Source organism: Schistocerca serialis, chromosome 1, assembly GCF_023864345.2.
Source record: "Schistocerca serialis cubense isolate TAMUIC-IGC-003099 chromosome 1, iqSchSeri2.2, whole genome shotgun sequence".
NCBI lineage: Eukaryota > Metazoa > Arthropoda > Insecta > Orthoptera > Acrididae > Schistocerca > Schistocerca serialis.
In genome coordinates this window covers 1,255,286,170-1,255,305,668 of record NC_064638.1, presented here as the reverse complement: position 1 = coordinate 1,255,305,668, position 19,499 = coordinate 1,255,286,170, and the positions used below count along the sequence as shown (strand labels likewise).

General features: G+C 42.6%; 1 protein-coding gene across 1 annotated transcript in view; it reads left to right on the top strand.

Moving 5' to 3' along the window:
- LOC126456758 (Down syndrome cell adhesion molecule-like protein Dscam2) overlaps positions 1–19,499 on the top strand; it is a 357,859-nt gene that overhangs the window by 321,348 nt on the left and 17,012 nt on the right. Inside the window, exon 30 of the mRNA XM_050092509.1 lies at positions 11,817–11,934. Within this exon, the coding sequence (XP_049948466.1) occupies positions 11,817–11,934 (118 nt within the window). The remainder of the gene's footprint in view (positions 1–11,816; positions 11,935–19,499) is intronic.

Sequence of the window (19,499 nt, the reverse complement as noted above, 5' to 3'; positions counted from 1 at the left end):
GACATGTGGCTGCTGGGTGATGGAGAGGGGTGATAACCACAAGTGAGCTCGGCACAGGTGTCTCCAGGCACAGTAAGAACTGCAGCATACGTGTGGTGTCTGGCAAGGATGAAGGTAGGACTTACTCTGATTTGACTCACTTGGTTGAGACTGTTGTGGTTTTACCATCTTTCAAGGTCTCCAAGGTGTGGTCTCCTCATCAGAACACCAGAAAGAAGCAAGTGTATGGTAGTTGGAGTGGTGATCTTATGAGATCTGTACAGAGCGCAATGTGAGTGCAATAATCCAAATGTCTGTCAGTGAAAATGGGATGTTCATCATGAAGTGAAGCATTTCATTGTTGGACCTTGCCACTTAATCTCAGAGCTCTTGCACCAAATGTGGCAGTTCCACTGGGGATGGCTGTGGTGCCAGTGATACTCCAATGTCTGGCTTGTGCACTGTCCGGAGGCCTGAAAGGACCAAGGGAAGGGCCTCCACCTATTTCTCACAATGGCAAATGATAGCTGTCTTTAGCATCTGAAGCCACCTTCCTACCATCCCAATGCTGGCAGGATAGTAGCTTCTATATAATGATTCTAAGAACCACATAAATTGGGCAACTCTTGGAACAGAATAGATTCAGGCGTGATTTGTAGTGATGTGGAGGGGGCAACTGAATTGTGCTACCCAAGTAGCGCTGAAGGCTTTGCTTTTGTCTCGGCAGAAATGTGCTCAATGGTTGTTGCTTCTGCTCATTGACTGTGTGTCCGCTACAGTGAACAGGTATCTGCAGCTGTCCAAAGATGGAAGGGGATCTACAAGACCAATTTGGACATGGGCAAATGTCACTGGAGGGCATTGAAAGTGCCCGACATCGACATGTACATTTTGTCCCAGTGTACACTGTTGGCATTGAATACACCCGATCACATGCCTGTACATCTTTTTAATCAATTGCCTCGGAGAATAATCAATCAGTAATTTGGTGGTCATATTTATTCCTGCATGTGACAGATTGTGAACATTGTTGAAAGCAGTTTGATGGAGTTTTGGCAAGATGTAGGGTCTTGGCTTCTGCTGGGAGATGTTTCATCATGGCGTCAACTTGGTAACTGGCAGTGGGATTTGGGTGAGTCACAGTTATGTAGAATGGTCAACCAATAATTTTTGAGTTGTGAATCTGCAGTGAGGGCAGTGATGAGTTCTTTCTGGTCCATAGTATTTGCCAGACACAGGTACACAAAAATGAATTGTCAATGATGTTTTCTGATCCTTTTATGTGGTTCTCATCCACCTTAAACTATCTGACAAGCTCTGTATGTCTGAACTTCTGGAATCTGGAAAGTGAAGGCAATCAGTTTGTGGTCAGTGAAAATTGTCAAAGGGTGAGCATCAATTTGTGGGTGAAAATGTCTAACAACTTCATAAATCTATCATATATCCTCTAGTACTGCTGCGCTGGTTGCAACAGTAAAAAAAATTAATTAATGATTGCCAATGGTGGTCAATGTGTTGGTACAGGGCTACACTTATTGATGTTTGGGTAGTGTCTAGACTATGGAAGGGGGTGCAGATGGCACTGGGTGAGTGAGGAGAACAGCACTAGTAAGCTCACCCGAAGATTGCAGAAAGCTTTTTCTTATCTCCAGGGTCCACTTGAGAGCTCGCGAGCCCATGGTGCCATGTCCTGCAAGTGTGTAAGTGGTTTTTGTCTCTCTGCCACTGCCAGGAGGTGGTGGTGATAAACATAAACTATACCTAGAAAACATCATACCTGTTGGTATTGTGTCAGCTTTGAAAGGGCTTGTAGAGCTGCTATCTTCTCTGGTAACGAACAGCTGCCATCTGCTGAAGTCAAATGTTCTGTGATAAACATACTGCTTTGCCAATGAAGCACTTTCCTTCACCCAGTATTTTGTCGAGGCTGTACAGCTGCTGACTCATTTATCATGTGTTGTTCATGTAGCAGGGTGTTGGTGACAACATAAGAATGTCATCAAGGCACGCAAAGCAAAATGGAAGCCCCTTCAATACTCCATCCACAAAATGTTGTCATGTCCGTATGGTTTCCTTGAGACCAAATGACGTAAATGAAAATTCAGATAGGTTGAAGGGTGTAATTAGTGCAATCTTTTGGACAAACACTGGTAGCAATTACTTCTGTAAAATATCTGGGAGTATGCGTATGGAACGATTTGAAGTGGAACGATCATATAAAATTAATTTTTGGTAAGGCTGTGGGGCGGCAGTTGGAATTTTTTACTGTTGTATTTTTGTTTGAATGTAGAAACACTTCCTGGCCGATTATCCATATGTGGGGCGGCAGGTGAAATAATGTTGTTTAAAATGTTTGAATGCAAAACCAGTTCCTATTATTTATGCTGTCTTTTGATGTTCTCAACACTGGCTCTCTAACTACAATATATGCAACCAGAAAGTGATTAGCAAAACGTGAAGACTGTAATTAGAATTCCTAGTGCCCACTTCATCTGAGAAATACACTTATAGCTACAACTTACAGCTCTGAGAAATTGGGAGATTGTCTGGGATTCATAATCAAAAACGATTTTGATTAAAAATAGTTCAGTATATTCTGAAAGTCACAGATGAAAGAAAAAAGAATCCACACAATCTGACTAACAGAGCAGTTCAGAGTCTAATGCGCTGATGCAACTATAACTGTCCAAATTAAATGTTTAAATGAATGCTCGCCATAATTTGATAATAATGTTCATCAAACGCCACGCTAAATAATGGTAGAATGTCTGTCCCGCGGCGGCACGTGAAAATACGACATACGCAAACTGAAGATATATCATTAAAGTCATCCCAGAATTAACACTACTCTCGAAAATGATTTCATGGTTACGGGTATCCGGAGTAACTTAATACGGCATCCGAGGCTGTTTATAGCAATGATACCGACGTGACGCGACTCCCGACACAGATGGCGTGCTATTCAGCGTCTGGAGAGAACTGGGGCCTTACTCTCTCGCGCAGCGTTCTTATAAAGCCGCGGTGCGGACGGCTAAGGGAACGCCTGATTAAATCGGCTCTCCCGACTAGCCGCTGGGCTAGTAATGCATCACATTAAGTTATTGAATATATCATAGCTTCTTTTGCTGATGGTCAATGAAGCTCTCAATTTAAATGTGCATTCAGCACACAGGTAAGTAATCATAATAAAAGTTTGACGTGGCTAAGTTAAATCTTTTGGGCGAGAGAATTAATTTAATTACACTGCACGCAGTAGACGAGCTCTGAACTTGCCCTTTGGAGATACGCTATCGCTATAGTTTTATAGTTATTCAAATGAAACTTATCATATCTTTATGGTTATAGCGGATCTCCATTTTACTTAAATCTAAACATCCTAGCCTTATTTATTAGCCTACTTAATCTATCTTGCTTCCCTAAGTTTTAAGACAAAAACCAGAAAATTATGAATTTCAACTAAAATCTTAATTTGTGAGATCCAAAGTACTGTTTCTATTAAATTATTATTATAAAGGAATCTAAGTATAAATTTTTAAATCTCTAGCTCTTTTCTGTTGCGCCAATGATTTTTACAGAAAAACGTCCAAATTTCGAAAATGGTTAAAGTTATTGAACTGACATTCAACACATATTAATTTAGTATTACTCCTGACATGCTAGAACCGTTTTAGGTTATTTACTTAATTTTTAAAGTATTGCGCAACATTCGTGACGTCAGAGCTAGTTACAGCGGACTACGCTGGCACACAATGGAAAGACTAATGAGAATTTTATACGGCGTGTGTAGGCTGCTTCCCTACAAGGCGGATGCCAGGTTGAGATCCATTGGGAGAGTCCTTAGAAAATGTAGTCCATCAACAAAGGAGGTGGCTTACAAAACACTCGTTCAACCTATACTTGAGTATTGCTCATCAGTGTGGGATCCGTATCAGGTCAGGTTGACAGAGGAGATAGAGAAGATCCAGAGAAGAGTGTCGCATTTTGTCACAGGGTTATTTGATAAGCGTGATAGCGTTATGGAGATGTTTAGCAAACTCAAGTGGCAGACTCTGCAAGAGAGGCGCTCTGCATCGTGGTGTAGCATGCTGTCCAGGTTTCGAGAGGGTGCGTTTCTGGATGAGGTATCGAAGATATTGCTTCTCCCTACTTATACCTCCCGAGGAGATCATGAATGTAAAATTAGAGAGATTCAAGCACACACGGAGGCTTTCCGGCAGTCGTTCTTCCTGCGAACCATATGCAACTGGAACCGGAAAGGGAGGTAATGACAGTGGCACGTAAAGTGCCCTCCACCACACACTGTTGGGTGGCTTGTGGAGTATAGATGTAGATGTAGATGTAGACATCATAAGGTGTCAGGTATTTGCTTGTAGGCTTTGTGATAGTCTGTGATGCTGAATAGTTGTGCATCAGCTAATGCACTTGTCAAATCTTAAATGTTTGTTATAGGGCACCTGTATGGGACTGTCCTTGCATTTAAAGCATGATAATCACCACAGGGAAGCCACAATCCATCTTGCCTGTGAATGAGGTGCAAAGGTGAAGACCACAGACTGTCATAATGGCAGAGGATTCTATTTGGAGCATTTCTGTGAATGTGGCCTTAGTTTCTGTTAGGCACTCCAGAGTAATACTGTGGATAAGTTGTGAAACAAGTTGGCCAGGTGTGGTACGGATAGATTATGTGGTATTGTGTTTGATACTGCTATGCTGTACTGGTGTCCTTAAATTGGTAGGAAACTTCGCTTCACAATCCAAAATGATGTTTGAGGATGAGTACTTCTTTTTTCAATTATTCTGTTTCCATTTCAGCTGCTTTCAGTTCCCTTTGCTGAACAACAATATCAGTTTTAAATCTTGGTTTTAGTCATATAATAAGTAAGGCATAAGCAAGATATGCTCTAGGCATATCATGATATATATTCCTGAGAAGTTCTGGCAGCATCCTATTCGCCATGTTTACCTGACAAAAACCCAGCTGTATATTCATCGACTCAAGTGGAGAGATCTATTTTAAGTGTCCCCCCCTTTTGAAGATAATTATACAACAGTTCTTAAGTGTCCTTCCATGATTATCAACTTGGTCCACTTCATCAGAAGAGACATCAGAATATTTGTCCAATTTTTCCTTATTACTTACAGAATGGTGTCCAGCAGGAAAGGGGTGTTTTGGTTGTAATCAGCCCCATCTCTCTCGTGCAGGGCTGGCATTGTACACATGATGTGTGAATGAATGTGCTTCATACTGGGCATCTACAGAAAATAGAAATGACACAAAGTTCACTACGTACTTGTATTGTAGCCCACCATCTGTGGGAAGTTATATGTACTACCTGTGATGGACCAGGAATTGCTTCATTGCTCATTTTTAAACTAATAAATGAACTGACAAACAGAATGGCATTCACTGTGTAATAACATGTTAGAGTGCTGAGGTTGACAGGAACTGGACACAGAGCAGACGGAAGTTCTGTGACTTTCGAAGTTTAGAATTGCGGAACCTGGTCAATAAAAATTTGTAAAAATAGCACATAATATTGTACACCTAACATGTGATTTGTGCTGTGTTGTTTTATAAGGGTGGAGATTATATGTGCATTTTTATGAAACTGAGCTGGATAATATATTGCCATTATCATAGAAAGCATGAATGCATTTTGAATGTTAGGTAATTGTGCTCGATATAAAGCCAGAAGCCTTCAAAAACATATCTCTGTATAATCAAACAATGGAAAATCCAAGATGGAATGTAACAATACCAGATAAGGAAAGTTGCTACTCACCATATAGCGGAGATGATGAGTTGCGATAGGCACAACAAACCAACAAAAAGATTCACACAATTATAGCTTTCCTTTCGGCCATTAAGGCCTTTGTCAGCAGTGGACACACACACACACACACACACACACACACACACACACACACACACACACACACACACATCTGCAGCCTCGCAGAGAACTGAAACCACACTGCAAGCCACAGCACCAGTGCCATGATGCGAGTGGCGACTGGGTGGAGGTAAGGCGGAGGGATAGTATGGCGGGGGTGGTGGACAGTGATGTGTTGCAGTTTAGACGGAGGACAGGAGAGAAGGTGCGGAGGGGGGAGGGGCTAAGTAGAGTAAGGGAGAGAAATAAAAAGAAATGAAAAGACTGGGTGTGGCAGTGAAATGATGGCTGTGTAGTGCTGGAATGGGAATAGGGAGGGGGCTGGATGGGTGAGGACAGTGACTAATGAAGGTTGAGGCCAGGAGGGTTACGGGAACGTAGGATGTATTGCAAGGAAAGTTCCCATCTGCGCAATTTAGAAAAGCTGGTGTTGGTGGGAAGGATCCATATGGCACAGGCTGTGAAGCAGTCATTGAGATGAAGGATATCATGTCTGGCAGCATGTTCAACAACAGGGTGGTCCACTTGTTTTTTGGCCGCAGCTTGTCGGTGGTCATTCATGCTTAGACAGCTTGTTGGTTGACACGCCTACATAGAATGCAGCACAGTGGTTGCAGCTTAGCTTGTAAATCACATGACTGGTTTCACAGTTAGCCCTGCCTTTGATAGGTGATATTAGTGACCGGACTGGAGTAGGTGGTGGTAGGAGGATGTATGGGACAGGTCTTGCATCTAGGTCTATTACACAGGTATGAGCCATGAGGTAAGGAACTGGGAGCAGGGGTTGTGTAAGGATGGACGAGTATATTGTATAGGTTCGGTGGATGGCATAATACCATGATAGGAGGGAGGGGAAGGATAGTGAGCAGGACATTTCTCATTTCAGGGCACAACGAGAGGTAATCGAAACTCTGGCGGAGAATGTAATTCAGTTGCTCCAGTCCCGGATGGTACTGAGATACGAAGGGAATGCTCCTCTGTAGCCGGACTGTGGGACTTTGGGAGGTGGTGGGAGACCGGAAATATAAGGCATGGGAGATTTGTTTTTGTACAAGTATGGGAGGATAATTATGGTCAGTAGAGGCTTCAGTGAGACCCTCAGTATATTTTGAGAGCGGCTGCTTGCCACTGCAGATGTGACGACCATGGGTGGCTAGGCTGTACGGAAGGGACTTCTTGGTATGGAATGGGTGGCAGCTGTCAAAGTGGAGGTATTGCTGGGGGTTAATAGGTTTGATATGGATGGAGGTACTGATGTAGCCACCTCTGAGATTGAGATCATCATCTAGGAAGGTGGCTTGTTGGGTTGAGTACCACCAGGTGAAGCAGATGGGGGAGAAGTTGTTGAGGTTCTGGAGGAATGTGAATAAGGGGTCCTCAACTTCAATCCAGATAGCAAAGATGTCATCAATGAATATGAACCAGGTGAGGGGTTTAGGATTCTGGCTTTTTAGGAAGGATTCCTCTAGATGACCCATGAATAGGTTAGCATAGGATGGTGTCATGCAGGTGCCCATAGCCGTACCATGGATTTGTTTGTAGGTAATGCCTTCAAAGTAGAAGTAATTGTGGGTGAGGATATAGTTGGTCATGGAGACTAGGAAGGAGGTTGTTTGTTTGGAATCCATAGGGCGTCTGGAAAGGTAGTGTTCCATAGCAGTAAGGCCATGGGCATTAGGAATGTTAATGTAGAGGGAGGTGGCAACAATAGTGATGAGCAGGGCACCATATGGTAAAGGGACAGGAACTGTGGAGGGTCAGTCGAGGAAATGGTCAGTATCTTTTATATAGGAGGATAGCTTCCAGGTAATAGGCTGAAGGTGTCGGCCTATGAGAGAAGAGATTCTCTTAGAGGGGGCACAGTAACCGGCCACAATGGGACGTCCTGGGTTGTTGGGTTTATGGACTTTAGGAAGCATGTAGAAGGTGGGAGTGTAGGGAGTGGTAGGGGTGTGCTGTTTTCCTTTGTAACTACTTTCTTTTGCATCACTATACTCAATGTCCATCCTTCTTTCTTTTCTTTCCTGTGTTTCTCTTGTTGGCTTATGAACTGCACGTAACACTGTACTGACGAGCCACACTGTATCAACCATCTGAGCTGCACGCAACAGACGGCCTCAAGACCACGTTGATTGTTGGTGCAGCATCTTATGTTCCACATTACTCCCGCTGATATAGTTAAGCCTATGCCTTCAAACTGATCACTCTCCTTGTGTCAGTTCCCGTATTTTTCCATGTTATCTCCCACACTTTTCCGCTGCCACACGATCGTGCATTTCTACCTACGAACCTCTCTCAACCCCCCACACTTTCTCTATTCTATCCCTGTTTGCACCCACTAATTCCGTCTCATTCAGACACATCTGCCATCCCTCTTCTTTATGCTTATCTGCCCTCAAACCTGCTATCCACAGTAATATACATATATTTATTAATGATTAGTTACTCTCTACTTTGACCCTTGTGACTTCTCAACATTTTTAGTGAGTTTTCACCTTCCACTATCGTCGTCTTCCTCAGATTTCATCTCATTTTTTCCCCTTGTGCATTCATTTCATCTCTTTCGTATTTTTCACACATATTTGGGTGTATTTTTGCGTATTTTTTCTGACATAATTCTACTTTCTTAAGTAATTTTTCGCATTTTTTGCACCATAATGGATCCTTGCTCCTTCCATCTGCGTCAATACAGAAAAATTTCCTTATCCCTAGCCAGATCCCAGTCCCACATACTGTTCCTGTGTTGTTGCTTGGCTCATGAAATCCCCCCTAATGGCCTTACCATCAAATTACCCATCTCTGGTTGCCACCCCTCCTTCCACAATGACCTCCACCTGTTCAGATTCCGTCAATCTTTAGTTCTCACCAACACAGTCCTGCAAAACCATATCAATCAAGCCCAATCCTCCATGCAGTACCTTCTCTCCATCCAGAAAATTCTCGTGCTATGTAATCGCAAATTCCTGGAACCCATAACATACATTGAAACTCTTGCCCTGCAGGAACTTGAGCAACATGCACAATGCCACCTCAAAAATCTCTCCATCCTGTTCACTTCCTATTCCCGCCTCGGAGTACCACTGTCCACCACTACTACAACAACCTCCAAACCTCCCACACACCCTCTCATAGCTGACAAACCCTGTCTCGCAGACCTACTACACTTACCCCACCCTCCAAAACTCCCTTCCACCACCACACAGAACCCAGAACTTAAACAGACCCACAACACAGTTATGAACCTTTCCTCCAGAAGCCTTAGTCTCACAGAAATATCAGTCCTTTCCAAAGGTCTCACCTTTTGCCCCACTCCCAAATCCAACCACGCAGGACTAGTTAAAGACCTTCTCTCATTCTCTCGATCCCTACAGTGGAAACACTTTTTTGCCACCAACCTGACCAATCAAACTCAACCAAAGACCAATACTGAACCTTGCCTAACTCAGTTCACTCCTCTATCCAACTGTGATCCACCCCCATTGCCTCCAAACCACCCCCTGTTAACTTTCCAGAATTTCTTAACCTCAAACCTGCCTCACCATCATTCTCCAAATCCCTCAACATGAAACTAACGCTACAACCTCAGAAAGAACCACAGTCCACCATCTAAAAACTGATCCCAACCTTATAATCCTACCTGCAGACAATTGCTCCACCACCATTGTTTTGAACTGCAAGAATCACGTGGCAGAAGGACTCCGTCAGATACTTCCACCTACAAACCATGCCACAGTGATCCCATTCCAGTAATCCAGCAGGATCTCCAGCCACTACTCAAATCCTTAGGCCCATCCCAGAACCTCTCCCCAGAGCCCATCTCTGTACTACCCCTACCACTCCCCGCACTTCCACCTTCTACATGCTTCCTAAAGTCCATAAACCCAACAACCCAGGACGTCCCATTGTGGCCGGTTACTGTGCCCCCACTGAGAGAATCTCTGCTCTCGTAGACCAACACCTTCAACATATTACCCGGAATCTATCCTCCTATATAAAAGATACTGACCATTTCCTCGACTGACTCTCCACATCATTCCATGTAGGCTTTCACGGCCGGCGTCTTTATCAGTAAACTCTTCCGGGCTAAGTTGCCGTGGTCGATCTGTAGAACTTCTTCTCCCTGACGTTTCGTTCTCAACTGCGGAGAACATCTTCCGAGGTGAGTCGTCGACTCACCTCGGAAGATGTTCTCCGCAGTTGAGAACGAAACGTCAGGGAGAAGAAGTTCTACAGATCGACCACGGCAACTTAGCCCGGAAGAGTTTACTGATAATGACTCTCCACAGTTCCTGTCCCTTTACCACACGGTGCCCTGCTCGTCACTATTGACACCACCGCCCTGTACACTAACATTGCTAATGCCCATGCCCTTACTGCTATTGAACACTACTTTTCCAGATGCCCTATGGATTCCAAACCAACAACCTCCTTCCTAGTCTACATGACCAACTATATCCTCACCCACAATTACTTCTCCTTTGAAGGCATTACCTACTAGCAAATCTGTGGTATGCCTATGGGCACCCGCATGGCACCATCCTATGCTAACCTATTCATGGGCCATCTAGAGGAATCCTTCCTAAAAACCCAGAATTTTAAACCCCTCACCTGGTTCATATTCATTGATGACATCTGGATTGAAGGTGAGGACACCTTATTCACATTCCTCCAGAACCTCAACAACTTCTCCCCCATCTGCTTCACCTGGTCATACTCAACCCAACAAGCCACCTTCCTAAATGTTGACCTCCACCTCAGAGATGGCTACATCAGTACCTCCATCCATATCAAACCTACTAACCACCAGCAATACCTCCACTTCGACAGCTGCCAACGATTCCATACCAAGAAGTCCCTTCTGTACAGCCTAGCCACCTGTGGTCATCGCTTCTACATTGCAAGCAGTCCCTCTCAAAATATACCGAGGGTCTCACTGAAGCCTCTATTGACTGTAATTATCCTCCCATACTTGTACAAAAACAAATCTCCCATGTCTTATCTTTCCAGTCTCCCACCACCTCCCAAAGTCCCACAGTCTGGCCACAGAGGAGCATTCCCCTCGTAACTTAGTACCATCCAGGACTGGAGCAACTGAATTACATTCCCACCAATACCAGCTTTTCTGAATTGCGCAGGTGGGAAGTTTCCTTGCAATATATCCTACGTTCCCGTAACCCTCCTGGCCTCAACCTTTGTTAGTCACTGTCCTCACCCATCCAGCCCCCTCCCTGTTCCAGTTCCAGCACTACACAGCCATCATTTCACCACCACACCCAGTATTTTAATATCTTTTTATTTCTCTCCCCCCTCCCCCCCCCCCTCTCCCCCCCCTCCCCCCACACCTTCTCTCCTGTCCTCCGTCTAAACTGCAACACATCAATGTCCGCCACCCCCACCATACTGTCCCTCCCCCTCCCCGCCCCAGCCTTGTCCTTACCCCCACCCATTTGCCACTCCCATCATGCACTGGTACTGCTGCTCGCAATGGGGTTTCAGTTCTTGTGTGTGTGTGTTTGTGTGTGTATCTCTGTTCTTGTGTGTGTGTGTGTGTGTGTGTGTGTGTGTGTGTGTGTGTCTCTGCTATGTGGCGAGTAGCAACTCTCCTTCTCTGGTGTTATTATCTCTGTGTAATGCTGCACAGTATGTGTATTACATGTAATTTGAGGTGAAATGAGAAGAATTTTAATGAAAAATTATGGCATATAATTATGGGCTGCTAGACCATTTCCAAATATCTATGTAGAGTAATATGGTTACTAAACTTAATTATAAAATGAATTAAATTAAAATGTTGTTATTGTCATGGTTTAGATGTACACATTTTATTTGTAGATTCTAATAATTATTCTGATGTCACAATAAAATATGCTTGGATTATTAGATATAAAACTGTGTAATAAACAGTATTAACAAACTCTCATTTGCTTTAAACATGTGTTATAGAAATTTACCAACTTGACTCTAGTACTGAGTCAAATGAGACTTCACCTCTTCCCCAAAGAAGGCAGATGCCCCTCCAGCCTATGTGCTCTAGCAAGACAGCACTGCAGATGCACACCAGGTAGTCAAGGTTTGTTCCTACAGACTAGTTACATTCACACAACATGTCGATAGAAAAATGAAATACAAGGTCATCAGGTTTTTCTGCCATGTGTATGTTATCTGGCTTTATACTGTTGAAAAGTTGGAGTTATCATATTTTCTTTTTAAAAAAGTATTGTAAGGTTATAAACATTGTTTGATTTGAAATATAGAAGAAATTTTGGTAAGTTTTATCATCATGTAAATAAACCATGTTGTTAAGCATACTTGACTCAGAGATTACTGGTTCAAATTCTGCTGGTACAAGAAATTTTCATCACCAATATTTGGCTAATATGTGGAGAAGAGATGACACTGCACCGTTCCTTATCACCACAATCTGCATCAGTGCCTTGAGTGTTGCAAAAATCTCAAAGGTGTATCATGGTGTGAGGGGATGCGACACTCTTGATGTTGGGTGGAAGATCATGCTATCTCAGCTATTGCGACTGGGAAGCGGGTTAATATTCATCAAGAGAACTCTGTAGTGATTCATTTCAGATCATCACTGAGTAATTTTGGATATACTATTTACTAAGCAAAAAAGGATCCAATATATAGAGAGTAGGCATATTTGCAACTACAACTGATACCCCACAATAGCTGTAACCAACCAACCAAAACTGAACTCCCCCAGCAGGGTCTCAGTTTTGATACTGGATGGCACTCCTCTGGAAATGGCTGTAAGTCTTTGTGAACTCTTTTGTGATTACATCCTGACTACTCCCCCTTTCAAGGTAGGGATATGGATAATGCGGTCTGAAAGACAAAATTCTGAGCTTCATAGTCAAAATTAGAATGATGAGCACTTGCTTTTCACTAAGTCTCTTCGCCTTTCTGGCTTTTCAAAACTAACAGCTGTGTAATATATATTAAAGATGAATGTCTTCTTCTTTTATTTAATTTCTCTGCTTGCTGCAGCTTTAATTTTCTGTATTTTCGACATTAAAATCCACATGAATAGTGATTCAGCGATTCCTTATCCTTCCGTTGTTCATTGATTAAAATATTTCTTTCACTCCTGTATGTCAGTGAACTTTTGTTACAAGCATTTATTTTGAGTGGTGGCTGAGCTTGTACTAACTAAAAGTTTTACATAACTTTCCTTTCTTTCCATTTACATTGTTATCTAGAATGTCTGTTGAAGTACTTAGGGATGTAGTATGATGAAGTCCTCCTTGGCACTCTGCATGCATTGGTAGCTTCATGCAGTACATGCTGTGATGTAGATATTTCTGCTACAAAACACCATCCACCACATGCCACCCTGGGAGTACCCGAAGCAAATAATAATAATATAAAATAAATATTTGAACATATATAGGATATTGTCTATGTATAAATAGCAGTTTTTTTTTCTTTGGGATATTTTTCTCCCATTTACTTGTTACTAAAACTATAATAAAATTAGTTGTACATGCACTTGCTCATATGTAAATGACAAGCCTACAGAAAATTTAAAATCTCTAATATTTACAAAAAAATCTCGTATTTAATTCAGCTGAATTTTGTATCCTCGTAGGTTGAGAATTCACTTCTCAATGTGAAGTGTAGAATTGGCTATTGCTGATTTTCTTAGTAGGGCACATCCTATGACTAAAGCTCCACACATGCTGGTGTCCTTAGTAAGGCACACCCAGCAGTGACCTCACAGTCTTACAGTCTTTGTTTTGTAATTACCATTAAGGTTGTTACGGCTAATGGTTAGGTTATCATTCTCATTTCTTAGTCCATTTTGATCCATTAGGTAAGAGAATTCAATTTTGAGAAAGAGAAAGAACACAGACAGTACAATTTCAATTTATAAATCACAAATGATAAACTGCCCAGTGTAAATATTGAAAATTTTCAATATAATTTGAATTTCAGTTTTTTAGCATACCCTACAGATGGGTTCATGGAAACGTTATAATTCAGTCTATATAAAGGACATCGCATTCAGTGTGTGTGTGTGGGGGGGGGGGGGGGGGTAAGAAAACAGCTAAGACATGATTGCTATTGATTTTCAGTACCTTTATGAGGTTGTTAGCTGTGCGACTGAATTAATGACAAATCATTATCATTTTCATTAATTCATATATTGATATCTTTATTTCAGTACTCTGCGTGTAGAATGTTTATTGGTGTCTAAAGGAATGAAGATAATGTAGAGTTGGCGAGTATTGTTGTCAGTTTTTTGTTGATCATATATTAGATTTACAGTCACAATTTTCAATAATCGGAGGCAGGAAAGATTTAGTCTGTTGACTGGCAGAGACCACCGACAGTTAAAGAGGGTCATAATGCGTAATAGGCAGATATCTATCCAGACCATAATACAGGAATCCCAAATTGCATTCAGATCCAATACAAGTACTATGAGAGTTAGGCAGGAGGTGAGAAAACTGGGATTTCATGGTCGAGCACCTGCTAATAAGGCACATGTCATGCCAGTAAATGCCAAATGGCACCTCACTTTGTGTAAGGAGTGTAAACATTGGAAAAATGCTGCGTGGAGTGGCGAATCACAGTACACAATGTGGCAATCTGATGACAGGGTTCGGGTTTGGTGAATGCCCAGTGAACGTCATCTGCCAGCTTGTGTAGTGCCAACAGTAAATTTTGGGGGCAGTGCTGTTATGGTGTAGTCATGTTTTTCATGGAGGGGGCTTGCACCCCTTGTTGTTTTGCATGGCATTATCACAGCACAGGCCTACATTGATGTTTTAAGCACCTTCTTGCTTCCCACTGTTGAAGAGCAATTCGGGGATAGCGATTGCTTCTTTCAACATGATCGAGCACCTGTTCATAATGCACGGCCTATGACAGAGTGGTTACATGACAATAACATCCCTGTAATGGACTGGCCTGCACAGGGTCCTGACCTGAATCCTGTGCAACACTTTTGGGATATTTTGGAACACCGACTTCATGCCAGGCCTCACCGACCAACATTGATACCTCTCCTCAATGCACCACTCCATGAAGAATGGGTTGCCATTTCCCAAGATACCTTCCAGCACCTGACTGAACGTATGCCTGGAAGCTGTCATCAAGGCTAAGGGTGAATTCCAGCATTACCGATGGAGGGCACCATGAACTTGTAAGTCATTTTCAGCCAGATGTCCGGATACTTTTGATCACATAGTGTACATTCTTTGGGTGCTTTTAGTCAACAGTTGTGGGATGCCCAGGACGATTTGGTTTGTGGGTCTTAAGAAGAAGTGTGGGGTAAGAAGTTCTATGGATTGAGGTGTTACTCCTTGTGAGGGGTCTAATGTTTTAAGGAGAGACTGTAGGTCAGTTTGTATCACAGGGACAGGATCTTGATGAAGATGCTGAATGTAGAAGTGTCAGACAGCTGACGTAGACCCTCGTTTACATACTCTTGTCACTCAAATTCCATAGTGGTAGATCCCTTGTCTGCTGTGAGGATAATGATGAAGTCATCATTTTTTAGATAATGTACACATAACTGTCATGAGAACTAAGTGCCAGGAATACCTGGAGAACCTTTGTAAGCCACACACATCAAAAAAAGTTTTGCATCACCTCGGTTCCAAGAGTTCCGGAATCTGTACAGAAAATTTGAATAGAGATCAACATAAACATCATTTCTGCCCCTTTTATTGCTCATGAAAACCACACATTGCATGTTGTACCACCATACAGTGAGACCTTCAGAGCTGGTGGTCCAGACTGCTGTATACATCGTTACCTCTGATACCCAGTAGCACATTCTGTTGCATCGATGCATGCCTGTATTCATCATGACATACTATCCACAAGTTCATCAAGGCACTGTTGGTCCAGATTGTCCTACTCCTCAATGGCGATTTGGCGTAGATTTCTCAGAGTCGTTGGTGGGTCACGTCGTCCATAAACAGCCCTTTTCAGTCTGTCCCAGGCATGTGCAATAGCATTCATGTCTGGAGAACATGCTGGCCGCTCTAGTCAAGGGATATCGTTATTCTGAAGGAAGTTATTCACAAAATGTGCATGATGGGGGTGCAAATTGTCGTCCATGAAGACAAATACCTCGCCAATATGCTGCCGACATGGTTGCACTATCGGTCGGAGGATGGCATTCACATATCGTACAGCCATTACGGCACCTTCCATGACAACCAGCAGCATACTTCGGCCCCACATAATGCCACCCCAAAACAGCAGGTAACCTCCACCTTGCTGCACTCGCTGGACAGTGTGTCCAAGGTGTTCAGCCCGACGGGGTTGCCTCCAAACACGTCTCCGACGATTGTCTGGTTGAAGGCATATGCGACACTCATCGATGAAGAGAATGTGATGCCAATCCTGAGTGGTCCATTCGGCATGTTGCTGGGCCCATCTGTATCATGCTGCATGGTGTCATGGTTGCAAAGATGGACCTCGCCATGGACATTGGAAGTGAAGTTGCGCATCATGAAGCCTTTTGCACACAGTTTTGGTTGTAACACCATGTCCTGTGGCTGCACGAAAAGCATTAATCAACATGGTGGCATTGCTGTCAGCGTTCCTCTGAGCCATAACCCGTAGGTAGCAGTCATCCACTGCAGTAGTTGACCTTGGGTGGCCTGAGCAAGGCATGTCATCGACAGTTCCTGTCTCTCTGTATCTTGTCCATGTCCAAACAACATCACTTTGGTTCACTCAGAGATGTCTGGACACTTCCCTTGTTGAGATATGTGGTACGCATGGCATTCATCACAACAGAAGCCACAGTGCTCCTTTTCTAGTGCAGATTCTACAACTACAGCATCTGACAATGGGTCCAATTCATAGCAACTGTTTTCAGTGAGTACTACACATCAAACAACATAAAGCATCATTTTAACCCTCCATTCCAACCATGCTCCAGTGACAAAACGGAGTACAAGATGTGGACATTTAAGTGGCAAATGTTTAAAGCACTGGGAACCTCCACCACAACAACAGTGCTCACACGTTTCCAGGGCATGTACAGGACCACAGCCATCCAGCCCTGCAGCTCCTCCATAGCAGAAAACCATGAATGTTCCTTATTCTTCTGGTCACAGAGCCCCTTATTCTTCTGGTCACAGAGCCCCTGGAAACCAAAGCACACTGTGTGCTACTACTAAGAACAGCAGTCTTGACACACTCCTATGTAGCAGAAGAAATGTGGACACCAGCAGCAAAGGTAGACACCCAAGGACAGCATATCGCCTTTGTCAGTTCATTGAAGGGTTTGGACTGCTGCCATACAAACCATCTCTGTTCATTCCTGCCAACCACACCATCATCACTACCAGAAGCACACCCACAACCAGAACACTCTCCAACGTCAGAACTGTGTAACTGCAAAGATACATCCACATCCAATACAACTAGTGGGAGTACTAATAGGCACAGACATGGAAATGGAGATATCCAGACAGACTTTGGAGTAACGGCAAACAACATTCACGTCACCATAATCCAGTTCGACTCTAAATTATCCAAGTTCCATACACTAGGCTTAGCCACAGCCTATGGGATGTTTCCAGAATGAGATTTTCACTCTGCAGTGTAGTGTGTGCTGATGTGCCATGTCTCGGCAATATCCTTTCATCCAGGAATGCTAGTTCTGCAAGGTTCACAGAAGCTTGGAAGGTAGGAGACTAGGTACTGGCAGAATTGAAGCTGTGGGGATGAGTCGTGACTCGTCCTTGGGTAGCTCAGTTGATAGGGCACTTGCCCGTGAAAGGCAAAGGTCCTGAGTTCAAGTCTCAGTCTGGCACACAGTTTTAATCTGCCAGGAAGTTTCATATCAGCACACACTCCACTGCAGAGTGAAAATCTCATTCTGGCCTTGAATAATGCCTGCAGAATGCTAATGATCCTATAGTTGGAAGGTTGTTCAGCATATTCTTTCTTGGATTCTTCCTGTTTCCAGGAAGTTGAGAAGATGCTGAGAGTAAGAGAACGGTTGAAAATGTCTGTTATTTTAAGTAGCAGAGGATCGAAGAGGAAACTGATCATTTGCACTGCTATATTATCCTGTCCTACAGCTGCCAAACAAATACATGCAATGGTCTCCCTGACTGTATTATGGCTTACCAGCTACAGGCAATATTATTTGTTTGTATCAACCACAGATATTTTAAGGGAGTCATTGGTTTGTGGCCTTATGTGTTCATCAAGTAAAGATGTCTGCATGGCGAAACAGTCACTTAGATCTTCAATACGGACAAGTGGTTCAGCTGCAAATTTAGGTTTGCCTCTTCCTAAACATTGCAGATTTTTCCACAGGACAGTAGGTCTGTGAAAGTCCTCAGTTCACGAGTGGGCATACCTGAGTTTTGCCTTTCCCACAAATTGAATAACTCACTTGCATAGTTGCTTGTAGCTGAGATGGTTATCAGAAATCAGGTGCCATTTGTATGTTCTGTGTGCTGCATCTCTGACCGTCATAAGATGCTTGAGGTGGTCTGTAAGCCATGATGCAAGTTTTCTTTCTACTCTTATTGTTTTTAACAGAGTGTGTTTATCATATAGAGTATTTAGGCTCTTGGTGATTATACTGAAAATAATAATAATGCAAAAGGAAACAATAAAAACAACAGATTATACCAAAAATATCAAGGAACTTTATTTTCCTTGCTTTTTCTTTCTCTAAACTTGGATTAAACACAGTACTAGTTGAGAAACACAACTACAATAAGGAGCTAGACATAATTATTCAAATAGCAAAACATAATGCATACCAAGAATCCCTAAGTACAAAACTGAGTTGAGAAAGTCCAGAAAAACATATAACTAAGAAATGAAAATATCACACAAATCCAGGAACCCACACCCACCCACACACACACACACACACACACACACACACACACAAACGACAACAACAACACTAACACTACACACCAAGGACACAATACCAAAACTTGACAGACAAACTGGTACACAATCAAATGTGGAAATGAACTGCACATAGAATTTGGAACATCCGTAACCTACAACAAATAAAACTAATGTAATAAACCACACGCCTGACACGAAAACCACCACCCTAATAGGAACAAACAAGAAAATAGTAAGATTCTATAACCCTACAAAAGAACTTCTAAATCCAAATGGCAATAACATAGAAGAAACACATAATAAATTACCAAGCAAATATTAGCAACCACTCCATATTTCAACTAATAAAACATACAGTACATAAAGAACAACTCCCCTGGACACTACAAAAGTATTATAACATAAACTAGACAATGCACTCACCCTACATCACTCACCACTGTACCATTGTAGAACAATAATTTACACACACAAACAAGCACATGTCACCCTCCGTTAAAAAATAAATAAATAAATAGCAGATGATCCCAAGTACCACCAAAACAAAACAAAAGACAAGCACACCCCACAGTATCACAACAAAGTGCATGAAATGGCGAGATGGCAGTGTTCCTACATAACACAAAAATGTGAATATATATTTCATGTCAGTGAAAGTTCTATGTATAACACCATTAAGAAACAAAGAAAAATATCATGAGTTATGATAATAATTTAATAATGTTCATATTACTAAGTAAAAGCATGAGAACTGTTCATAGT